The 12,094-nt window shown below is 45.4% G+C and overlaps 1 protein-coding gene across 4 annotated transcripts in view; it reads right to left on the bottom strand.

Moving 5' to 3' along the window:
• MYH11 (myosin heavy chain 11) overlaps window positions 1-12,094 on the bottom strand; it is a 127,332-nt gene that overhangs the window by 70,332 nt on the left and 44,906 nt on the right. For all 4 annotated transcript variants that reach the window (XM_086375622.1, XM_086375620.1, XM_086375623.1 and 1 more), the window contains exon 4: window positions 8,868-8,895. In XM_086375622.1, coding sequence (XP_086231748.1) covers window positions 8,868-8,895 — 28 coding nt within the window. The remainder of the gene's footprint in view (window positions 1-8,867; window positions 8,896-12,094) is intronic.

The raw sequence follows: 12,094 nt of genomic DNA, 5'->3' as shown, positions 1-12,094 counted from the left end.
TAGGTCACAATTTCTATTAACACACAGATCAGGAATAGAGGGGTAAGATTTGTACATGGGCCAAGCTGATGCCAGAGCCCATGTTCTGCCCCCTACCCTTTCATTTTTAAAGTGAGAAAAGGGGATGGAATGCAGGAATACTGAGTGAAGCCCTGAGCCATCAAGGAGTTATTCCATATATTCTGGGAGACTTCAATTGCCTTACTAGGCTATTTTTGAAAATCTGAGCAGGTACCAATGAACCAAGCCACTCAGTCATTTACACCTTAGTATGAATTACTTCTGTTAGGATAATGTCAGAACCCCTGATAGACATCACCCCAAACTGAGGGGGCTAGGTTCTGATCAGAGCAAGAAGAAGGAAAGAAAACCTGAGTGTGGGAAACCGCCTATGTAGCTGGTCCTGAGTCCATTCATATCCAAGACAAGAGTCAGGACAGCTGCGCACACACTGACCCTGGATCACTACAGCCCCTCCTTTTCCCGCCATGATTTCCTGGTCTTTAACCTCGCAAGGGCGAGGAAGTGACATACAGACTCTGGGAACCTGCTTCTCCCCACGTGGCTGCTTGGCTCAACAGTCTCCAAGTTTTATTGATAAAAATAAATTGTCCCGGGAGGTTCTGCCAAAGTAAACAACCCAAGCTCCAGGCTCATGGGCGTCTGAAGATTGATGTGCTCAGGGCTGCTTCAGAAACATCAATATCTTTGCTTTTCTGACCCCAGACTCTAAGAATAAAGATGCCTTCTCGGTCAGTGCACCCTAAACTTCAGTCCTACTTTTTTTTTTTTTTTTTTTAATTTTAGGCTGCACTGGGTCTTCATTGCTGCAGGCAAGCTTCAGTTGCTGTGGTGCACGGGCTTAATTGCCCTGAGGCATGGGGGATCTTCCCGGACCAGGGATTGAACCCATGTTCCCTGCTTTGGCAGGCAGATTCTCAACCACCGGTTCACTAGGGAAGTCTCTCAGTCCTGTTTCTTAGGGGACTTTGTGTCCAGCTCCCTCATCCTTGAGGAAGACTCGGCCTCATGACCACATACGGCCTCCTGGCCTTGTAATTACCTTACTGCCAAGTCCTTTTAATCAGTCCAGGCTCAGCAGTTGGAAGGAGGCTACCCAATGGCTGCTTAATCCCTCAGCCCCCAGCTGGGCTGGATTCATGGGTGTGTGACCTGTCCAGTTCCATGGGGACTACCCTAAAGGGGGTCCTGTGCTTGATCTAATGCTCTGATGTTGTGATCTTGAATTGCTTAATAATTTTTGAACAAGGGCCTTAGCTTTCTCATTTTGCATAATTTAACAAATCAGGTAGCTGGTCCTAGCTCCCATGGTGAAACACCATTTCTGAGTCATTTCAGCTGTGGTCTGCCCTTGGTAGCAAAGCTAAATTGTCTCTGAATCTGTCAGTCCCTAGTCCTCATGTGACTCCCACCTCTGTAACCAGCCAAGTCCTCTGGTGTTTGTGCTGTCCAGCTCCTACACATCCTGCAAAGCTCAGTTAGTCACTGCCTTTATTTTGAGTACTGCCTCAAGCTCCCCAGGCAAAAGCAGTGCCTCTTTCCCCTGCAGCATCAGTCAGCAGAGCAACACAAGGGGCTCCAGGGCCAGACTTCCTGAGTTCAAATCCCTGCTCTGCCCTATGTGATTATGGGCAAGTCATTTAACTACTCCCATGGACAGTATGAAAAGGCAAAAAGATATGACGCTGGAAGATGAGCCCCCCAGGTTGGTAAGTGGCCAACATGTTACTGAGGAAGAATGGAGAAATAGCTCCAGAAAGAATGAAGAGGCTGGGCCAAAGCAGAAACACTGTTCAGCTGTGGATGTGCCTGGTGGTGAAAGTCCGATGCCATAAGGAACCTGGAAGGTTCAGTAAATTGGATGTGGTCAGGCAGGAGATGACAAGACTGAATACTGACATTTTAGGAATCAGTGAACTAAAATAGTCGGGAATGCACAAATTTGATTCAGAGGACCATTATATCTACTACTATGGGCAAAAATTCCTTAGAAGAAATGGAGTAGCCTTCATAGTCAACAAAAGAGTCTGAAATTCAGTACTTGGATGCAGTATCAAGAACAATGAATGATCTTGGTTCATTTCCAAGGCAAACCATTCAATATCACAGTGATCCAAGTCTATGCCCCAACCAGTAATGCCAAAGAAGTTTAAGTTGAACAGTTTCATGAAGCCCTACAAGATTTTCTGGAACTAACACCAAAAAAAAAAAAAGATGTCCTTTTCATTACAGGGGACTGGAATGCAAAAGTAGGAAGTCAAGGGATACCTGGAGTAACAGGCAAATTTGGCCTTGGAGTACAAAATGAAGCAAGGCAAAGGCCATCAGGGTTTTGCCAAGAGAAAACACTAGTCATAGCAAACATCCTCTTCCAATAACACAAGAGATGACTCTACACATGGACATCACCAAATGATCAATACTGAAATTAGATTGGTTACATTCTTTGCAGCCAAAGATGGAGAAGCTCCATACAGTCAGCAAAAACAAGACCTGGAGCTGATTGTGGCTCAGATCATGAACTCCTTGTTGTAAAATTCAGGCTTAAATTGAAGAAAGTAGTGGAAAAACACTAGATCATTCAGGTATGACCTAAATCAAATCCCTTATGACTATACCAGCTTCTCTGGTGGCTCAGATGGTAAAGAATCTATCTGCAATGTGGGAGACCCAGGTTCAATCTATGGGTCAAGAAGATCCCCTGGAGAAGGAAATGGCAACCCGCTGTAGTGTTCTTGCCTGGAAAATCCCATGGACAGAGGAGCCTGGTGGGGTATAGTTCCAATGGGTTTCAAAGAGTCAGACACGACTGAGCAAGTAACACTTTCACTTTATGATTATACATTCCAATTTTATTTTTTTTTTAAGTCACCATTCCAATTATATCCACTGATTATACAGTGGAGGTGACAAACAGATTCAAGGGTTAGATCTGATAGGGTGCCTGAAGAACTACGGATGGAGGTTCATATCACTGTATAGGAGGAGATGACCAAAGCCATCCCCAAGAAAAAGAAATGCAAGAAGGCAAAATGGTTATCTGAAGAGGCCTTACAAATAACTGAGAAAGTAAGAGAAGTGAAAGGTGAAAGACAAAGGGAAAAATATACACAACTGAATGCAGAGTTCCAAAGAACAGCAAGGAGAGATAAGAAAGCCTTTGTTAAGTGAACAATGCAAAGAAATAGAGGAAAACAATAGAATGGGAAAGACTATCTCTTCAAAAAAAATTAGAGACCAAGGGAATATTTCAAGCAAATATGGGCACAATAAAGGACAGAAATGGTATGGACTTAACAGAAGCAGAATATATTAAGATGAGGTGGCAAGAATACACAGAAGAACTGTATTAAAAAAAAGGTCTTAATGACTTGGATAACCACAATGGTGTGATCATTCACCTAGGGCCAGGCATCCTGGAATGTGAAGTCAAGTGGGCTTTAGGAAGCATTACTGTGAACAAAGCTAGTGGAGGTGATGAAATTCCAGCTGAGCTATTTCAAATCCTAAGAGATGATGCTGTGAAAGTACTGCACTCAACATGGCAGGAAATTTGGGAAACTCAGCAGTGGCCACAGGACTGGAAAAGGTCAGTTTTCATTCCAATCCCAAAGAAGGGCAATGCCAAAGAATGCTCAAACTATCGCACAGTTGCGCTCATTTCACATGCTAGCAATGTAATACTCAAAATCCTTCAAGCTAGGCTTCAACAGTATGTGAACCAAAAATTTCCAGATGTACAAGCTGGATTTAGAAAAGGCAGAGGAACCAGAGATCAAATTGCCAACACCCGCTGGATCATAAAAAAGCAAGGGAATTCCAGAAAAACATCTACTTCTGCTTCATTGACTATGCTAAAACCTTTGACTGTGCGGATCACAACAAACTGCAGAAAATTCTCAAGAGATGGGAATATCGGACCTCCTTACGTGCCTCCTGAGAAACCTGTATGCAGGTCAAGAAGCAACAGTTAGAACCAGACATGGAACAATGGACTGGTTCAAAATTGGGAAAAGAGTAAGTCAAAGCTGTATATTGTCACCCTGCTTATTTAACTAATATGCAGAGTACATCATGAGAAATGCTGGGCTGGAAGAAGCACAAGCTGAAATCAAGATTGCCGGGAGAAATATCAATAACCTCAGATATGCAGATGACACCACCCTAGTGGCAGAAAGCAAACAGGAACTAAAGACCCTCTTAAGGAAGGTGAAAAAGGAGAGTAGAAAAGCTGGCTTAAAACTCAGCATTCAGAAAACTAAGATCATGGTATCCAGTTCCATTACTTCATGGCAAATAGATGGGGGAAAAATGTAAACAGTGATAGACTTTATTTTCTTGGGCTCCACAATCACTGTGGATGGTGACTGCAGCCATGAAATTAAAAGATGCTTGCTCCTTGGAAGAAAAGCTATGACAAACCTAGACAGCATATTAAAAAGCAGAGACATCACTTTGCCAACAAACGTCGGTCTAGTCAAAGCTGTGGTTTTTCCAGTAGTCATGTATGGGAGTGAGAGTCGGACCATAAAGAAAGCTGCTGCTGCTAAGTCACTTCAGTCGTGTCCGACTCTGTGTGACCCCATAGACGGCAGCCCACCAGGCTTCCCCGTCCCTGGGATTCTCCAGGCAAGAACACTGGAGTGGGTTGCCATTTCCTTCTCCAATGCATGAAAGTAAAAAGTGAAAGTGAAGTCGCTCAGTCATGTCTGACTCTAGTGACCCCATGGACTGCAGCCTACCAGGCTCCTCTGTCCATGGGATTTTCCAGGCAAAAGTACTGGAGTGGGGTGCCATTGCCTTCTCTGAAAGAAGGCTGAGCGCCAAAGAATTGATGCTTTTGAACTGTGCTGTTGGAGAAGACTCTGGAGAGTCCCTCGGACAGCAGGGTGATCCAACCAGTCAATCCTAAAAGAAATCAACCCTGAATATTCATTGGAAGGATTGATGCTGAAGTTGAAGATCCAATACTTTGACCACCTGATGGGAAGAGCCAACTCACTGGATAAGACCTTGATGCTAGGAAAGATTGAAGGCAAAAGGAGAAGGGGACGACAGAGGATGAGGTGGTTGGATGGCAACACTGACATGAGTTTCAGCAAGCTCCAGGAGTTGGTGATGGACAGGGAAGCCTGGTGTGCTGCAGTCCACAGGGTTGCAAGGAGTCAGACATAACTGGGCGACTAAACAACAATAACTATTATTACTGAGGTCAACTTGAATCTACTTTCATATTAAATAATATGAATCATTCTGAGGTCAACTTGAATCTACTTTCATATTAAATAATATGAATCATTCCAGATTTTGATGCTCTATGAAAATTTCTTGCAATTCTTGTAACTGACCAATGTGTGTGTATGGCAGGAACTGAGGGCTCAGTCATCTATAAGAACATTTTCAGGCCCAAAGTTCTGGGATAGAGGTGGTAAACAGGTAGCCCCACTGGCAAAGCCAGCCCACCAATGGATTTTATTTGGCTGATGCTCTATGTATATGACACCCCACTCCAGGACTCTTGCCTGGAAAATCCCATGGACAGAGGAGCCTGGAAGGCTGCAGTCCATAGGGTCGCTGAGGGTCGGACACGACTGAGCGACTTCCCTTTCACTTTTCACTTTCATGCATTGGAGAAGGAAATGGCAACCCACTCCAGTGTTCTTGCCTGGAGAATCCCAGGGACAGGGGAGCTTGGTGGGCTGCCGTCTGTGGGGTCACACATAGTCGGACACAACTGAAGTGATCTAGCAGCTTAACAGCTGTGTATATATGTTCATGTAAATTAGATGCAAATATTTAACATTGAATATTTCACATAAAAACCTAAATCTGCAGCTTCTGTTGCAATGTAGAAGAGTCTGGCAGCACTGGACCTGCGTTCTCCCCTGGAAACAATGGACAGAAGAGGGATAGCAACTCGCCCCCACCTCTCAGATGGGACATTTTCTCCAGTTCACCACACTCCCCACCATCCCCTACTGCCTTACACCCAGGCCTTCTCACACATTAACAGTACTTGGTTGGCTTTGATTGGCCCTTGGGTTTGCAACCACGGTCCTAGATGTCCCATAGTGGCTCTTCTCAGACAGAGGGCTTCTGCTGGGAGACACACTCTGGCCAAATTGATGTCTCAGTTTTTCAAATAAAACACACTCTATCTGACCCCAGTGCCTTTGCATATGCTGTAAACTCTTCCCCTCTTTTCTTCATTGTCTCTGCTGAAATAGCACTTCTTCTAAGAAGCTCTTTCCATTCTCCCAGTTAGAATCTCTCTGATTTACACATTCTCCTAGTTCCAAACATGTCTCATTCCTTGTCATTTTCAGTTTGTAATTACACATTTACTTGAGTGATTTGCTGGGAAAGATTGAAGACAAAAGGAGAAGGGGGTGAAAGAGGTTGAGATGGTTGGATAGCATCACCAACTCGATGAACACGAGCGTGAACAAACTCTGGGAGATAGTGAAGGACAGGGAAGCCTGGTGTGCTGCAGTACATGGGGCCGCAAAGAGCTGGACACAACTTAGTGACTGGACGACAATAATTTTTTTTTAAGTTTCTGAAAAGGTAGTTCCTTCACAGACTCAAACAGCAAATTCAAGCAGTACCAAAGGGAAGAATGTAATTATTGTTCTAGTGGCTGTCTTCCCTCTTGAGAAGAGGGGTCATGTTTATTTTGGATTCTTTCCTATATGCCAAGTATCACCAGTGGAACTGGCTCATTCAATCTGTTGAACAGTGAGTGAGGACAGGAGTGAGTGTAGGGGGACAAAGGAAGGAGGGTGTATTCGTTTCCCATTGCTCCTTTAACACATTACACAGACAGTGGCTTAAAACAACACAAATTGATTATTCTGCAGTTCTGGAGGGCAGAAGTCTGACATGGATTGTACTGAGCTAATACCAAGATGTCAGCAGGGTTGTGTTTCTTTCCAGGAACACCAGGGGAGAGTCTGTTTCTTTGCCTTTTCCAGAGTCTAGAAGCTGTTTTTATCTTTGGCTTCCTCCATCTTCAACGCCAGCAATGGTGGGTGAAGTTCTTCTCACACTGCATCTCCCTCTGACTCCCCAGATTTCTCCCCCTTCCACTGGTAAGGACCCTGCGATTACACTGGACTTGCCTGGATGGTGTAGACTCGCCCCTATTGTAAGGTCAGCTGATTAGCAACCTTAATGCCATGGCAACCTCCATTCTTCTCTGCCTCATCACCCGACACATTGACAAGTTCTGGGGATTAGGAGGTGGCAGTCTTTGAGGGGCCACTACAGGCACTTTCAGTGCACACTGTTTTACTGCAGTTCACAGATATCATGCTTTTCACAAATTACAGATTTGTGGCAACCTGCACCAAGCATTTCTCCAACAGTATTTGTCCACTCCATACCTTTGTGCCACCTTTTGGTAACTCCTATGATGTTTCAAACTGCTTCCCTTTCTACTTGTCATAGTGATCTGTGATCAGTGGTCTTTCATCTATTGCACAAAGATTACAACTCCCTGAAGGCTCAGATAATAGCTAAGATTTTTTTAGCAATGGGTATTTTTTTTTTAATTAGAGGACAGTTACTTTACCATATTGTGATGGTTTTTGCCATACCTCAACATGAATCAGCATTAGGTATATATATGTCCCTTCTCTCTTGAACCCTTTCTAACCTCCCTGCCCATCCCACCTCTCTAGGTTGTCACAGAACATTGGCTTTGTGCTGCCTGCAGCATACAGCAGCCCCCACTGGCTACCTATTTTACAGATGGTAATGTACATGTTTCAATGCTGGCTACCTATTTTACAAATGGTAATGTACATGTTTCAGTGCTGGCTACCTATTTTACAGATGGTAATGTACATGTTTCAGTGCTATTCTCTCATATCATTCCATCCTCTCCTTCCTTCACTGTGTCCAAAATGTCAGTGTCTCCTTTGCTGACCTGCAAGTAGGATCGTCAGTACTGTCTTTCTAGATTCCATATATATGCATTAATATATGATATTTGACTTTCCCTTTCTTAGTTTCTTTCTGTTACTTACACTACTCTGTGTAATGGGCTCTAGGTTCATTCACCTCATTAGAACTGACTCAAATGTGTTCCTTTTTACAGATGAGTAATATTCCAAGTGATGGGTATTTTTAAATCGAGGTGTATACACTGTTGTTCTTAGATATAACACTGTTGCACACTTAGCAGACTACAGTATAGTGTCAACATAACTTTGATATGTACTGAGAAACCAAAAAATTTGCATGACTTGCTTTACTCTAATATTTGCTTTATTGCAATAGTCTGGACTAAGTCCATGCTGTCTCTGAGGAACACCTGTATTCTGCCCACCCCAGGAGAGATTTTCCTGAATACTGAAAATCCTCTGAGTGATTCTAAACTGAATGTCTTCTGACTATGTATCCAGGTCTTCAAAAAAATAATGATACCGACCACCAAATACGGCACAATGTGGCTACTTGTGAAATTTTAGGGTAAAGTTTAACACAAGCCAAGACTTCCTCACTGATGGATATGCCTTCTATTTTCACAGAGCTATTACAGAATTACATGCAATTCTGTCTGTAAATTATTTAGTTCAGGGCCTGGCACACAGTGAATGCTCAATAAATGGTAGTTTTAAAGAGGGGGGCAGCACAGAACAAGATGGCACCAGGTACCACCTGCAGTTTAGGGGTGCTGGCCTCAGCATCAGAGCGTTTGTACAACAAATGACCATCTGCGTTGTGCTGGGGATAGGGTGGTACATGGAATATCAAACAAATCAAAAGGTCCCCATGGACCTTTTTCTTTAATAAGTTGGGTCTTAACTCAGAAAAGCAGAAGAAAAAGCAGCTCCACTTACGTGCAGAGAATGGACTGGTCCTCCCGATCTGAGAACAAAAACAAAAAAGAGCCACGAGTTAGAATCAGCTCTGAGTTGAGGGTCAGGACATGCTGCCGCCCAGGGCTCCCATTTAAGCTCACACACCCTGGCCCCTCTGGGGGTGACAAGGGGCCAGCTGAGCTCATTGCCCAGGGCATAGGGGACAAGGCCAAAGACAAGAGGGCAACAAAGCCCTGGAGGCAGCCCCAGAAAGATGCTGGAATCTGACCCATTCAGGAGGCAGTGAGCATCCCGGCCCCACCCGCTCGGAGTGGAGGGGGGTTCCCAGGAGACCCACTCTGTACAGATGAAGTCACAGACAGAACACCGACTTTGGATCCAGACAGACTGGGTTTCCTCTTGGCCACTTCCCAGCTCTGTGGCCTTGGGCGAATATTCTTAACCTCTCCAAGCCTCAGTTTCTTTATCTGGCAGTGGACATTTTTAGCTTGAAAATCCAGTATGCTTTCCCTCTTCTTCTGGCAAGAGCATCCTATGTTCCTTAAAGAGACATGTCCAGGGGACTTCCCTGGTGGTCCAGTGGTTAAGACTCTGAGCTTTCAATGCAAGGGGTGCAGGTTTAATCCCTGATCAGGGAACTATGATCCCATGTGCCGACAGAACAACAATAACAAAAAAGGAGACACGTCCCCTGCGCCACTCCACTCCCGTTATCAAGCACTGTCTTGGTGGGACTGACCCACAAGCTCTCCCAGCCAAGAGGCAACAGCATTTCCCAGGCTGCGTCAATCAGATTCTCTGAGCTAAAACTCCAACCTGGATCAAGGACGGAGAAGCTCAGCGGGTGGGCAGAGCCCTGAGGGGGCCTCACTTCCTGCCCCCCAGAGCCCAAGCAGCCCCAAGTTTCTGACATTTTCTGAAGCTGGCTCCCCACTCTTCCCACACATTTGTGAGCTCCCCAACGCTCCTCCAGAAATTCCTTTCCTAGATAAGGTCTCTGTCGCTTACCACCAGAGAACCCTGGTGGGCGCAGAGGGCATCGTGAGACTACACGGGATTAAGCAGATGTTACTGATCACCTTTCACTCTTAAAGTGACCTCAGGAGGTGGAGCCAAGATCCCCTATGAGGGTCATGGGTAAGGTGACACACTCCAACCGTTGGTCAGTTAATCATAACCGAGAAAGAACATCCTCTGCTGGGCAATGCTGATGCAGCTTTTCTTAATTTCATTCCTGGCTCCAACCCCACCTTCACATCGCTCAGCCTCTCCTGATCAAAGGTCTCCCTGGATCTAGGGACATCTTCCTCAAGATCCTTTCTCAGAGTGATCTTTCCCATATGCTGAGCTACCCAATCGCTCTGCTCCTCAACACTCTTCCACTTTGAAAGTGTCTTAAAATGTTAAACATAAATTTATCATATGACCCAGCTATTCCACTCCTAGAAATCTACTCAAGAGAATAGAAACATATGTCCCTATAAGACTAACACATGAATGCTCACAGCAGAGTTATCATACCAACTAAAAAGTAGAAACAACCCAACTGTTCCTCTGCTGGAGGATGGATAAATAAGATGTAGTCTATCCACCCAGTGAAATATTATTCAGTCATAAAAACAATGAAGTACTGATACAGATTACACCATGGATGACTCTCAAAAACATGATGTTAAGTAAGTCTGACACAGAAGGCTACATACATATTGTCTTATTCCACTTACATGAAATGTGCAGAAGAGGTAAATGCATAGAGATAGCAAGTAGATAAATTAGTGGTTGCTGAGGGCTGGAGTGGGGTGACTGCAAACAGGTATGAAAGGTCATTTGGGGGCTTGGAAACTGGATTGTGGTGATGCTTACATAAGTCAATTTACTAAAACTCACTGCATTTTACACTTACAGTGGGTGAATGTGGAGTATGCAAATTTTATCTTAAGTTGTTTTTAAACATGTGCATGTCCCCCAGGCCCCTTATGTGAGGCCCAGACTCCTGAACATGACATCCAAGACCTCCCATGACTGGCCCTGCCCACCTCCCCAGCTTCGGCATCTCTATGCCCTTCACTCTCAATTTCCAGCAACCCCACTCAGATAAACCCCCAATCACACTCCGTGCCTTTGTTCAGGCCATTCCTGCTGCCTAGCAGGTCTTTCTCCTCTCCTTTCCTGGCTACTTCCCTCAGTCTCAAAGATAATACCTCTTCCAAGAAGTCTTCCCCGTAGTGATGAATCCAGGAGGCAGCTTGGCTATAAGTCTCTGACAATACTCCTAAGCTATCACAGTAGTCAGCCTTGCTAGAGAGAAGAAGCCCCAGGAAGAGCCCCTAGTCTCCATCAAATAATCTGACTGCTGCCTCCAAGCCCCCCTTGATAGGAATCCTAGAGCTGTCACTGGTTCCTGCCCATCACCAAGACACGCCTCCACTTCCACGGCCCCTGTGCTGCCTGAGCGCCCTGTCCCAGGCTGGCACTTTTGCTCCTGTGTCTCTGCCCCCACAGAATTATGAATTACTCATAAGCAGAAACATCCAGATCTGGACCCCACTCCCCTCAGTTTCTGGGAAACTGAGGTCATGTCCTCAATCCCTAAGCCCCTGACACAGAGAAGGCACAGTTTGGCGAGCACTGAAAAAAGCCAACCCCAAACCCGAAGACATGAGCTTCTTGAAGACATGAGCTTCAACATACATGCGAGAAATTGACACCAGTGACTTCCCTGGTGGTCCAGTGGTTAAGAACCTGCCTCCCAGTGCAGGTGACTTGGGTTTGATCCCTGGTTGGGGAACTAAGATCCCCCATGCACAGGGCAACTCAGCCTGCACACTGCGGCTAGAGAGGCCAAGTGCTGCAATGAAAGAGCCCTCGTGGGCCACAGCTGCCTGTAGGGGCTAGCTTTAGGGGGCCCGGGGAGGTTCCACTCAGGCAAGCTTGATCTCTGAGCCAAGGGCCAACGGGAGGTCCTTGCAGGGAGAAAGGCCACAGGAAGGAGGCAGCTCAGCCTTTGGCAGGAGAACTTTCCATCACCACAAAGTCCCATTTCTGGTCCAGCTGCACTGATTCCCATCAGGCCAACATGCTCTGCCTCCTGCCTCTGACTCTGACCTTGGGCTGATCCACAAATTTCAAGAAACAGCCATACCAGAAACCCTCACATGTGTGCCCAAGGACAAATGCTTAATTTGGTCACTGCAGCAATATCAGTCAAAGCAAAAGACTAGAAAGGAGTGATTTTGAGGTGGACA

Source organism: Bos grunniens, chromosome 25, assembly GCF_055505025.1.
Source record: "Bos grunniens cultivar Pamir isolate PY7600 chromosome 25, Bosgru_T2T1.0, whole genome shotgun sequence".
NCBI classification, from domain to species: Eukaryota; Metazoa; Chordata; class Mammalia; order Artiodactyla; family Bovidae; genus Bos; species Bos grunniens.
This window is presented reverse-complemented; position numbering and strand designations above follow the sequence as displayed.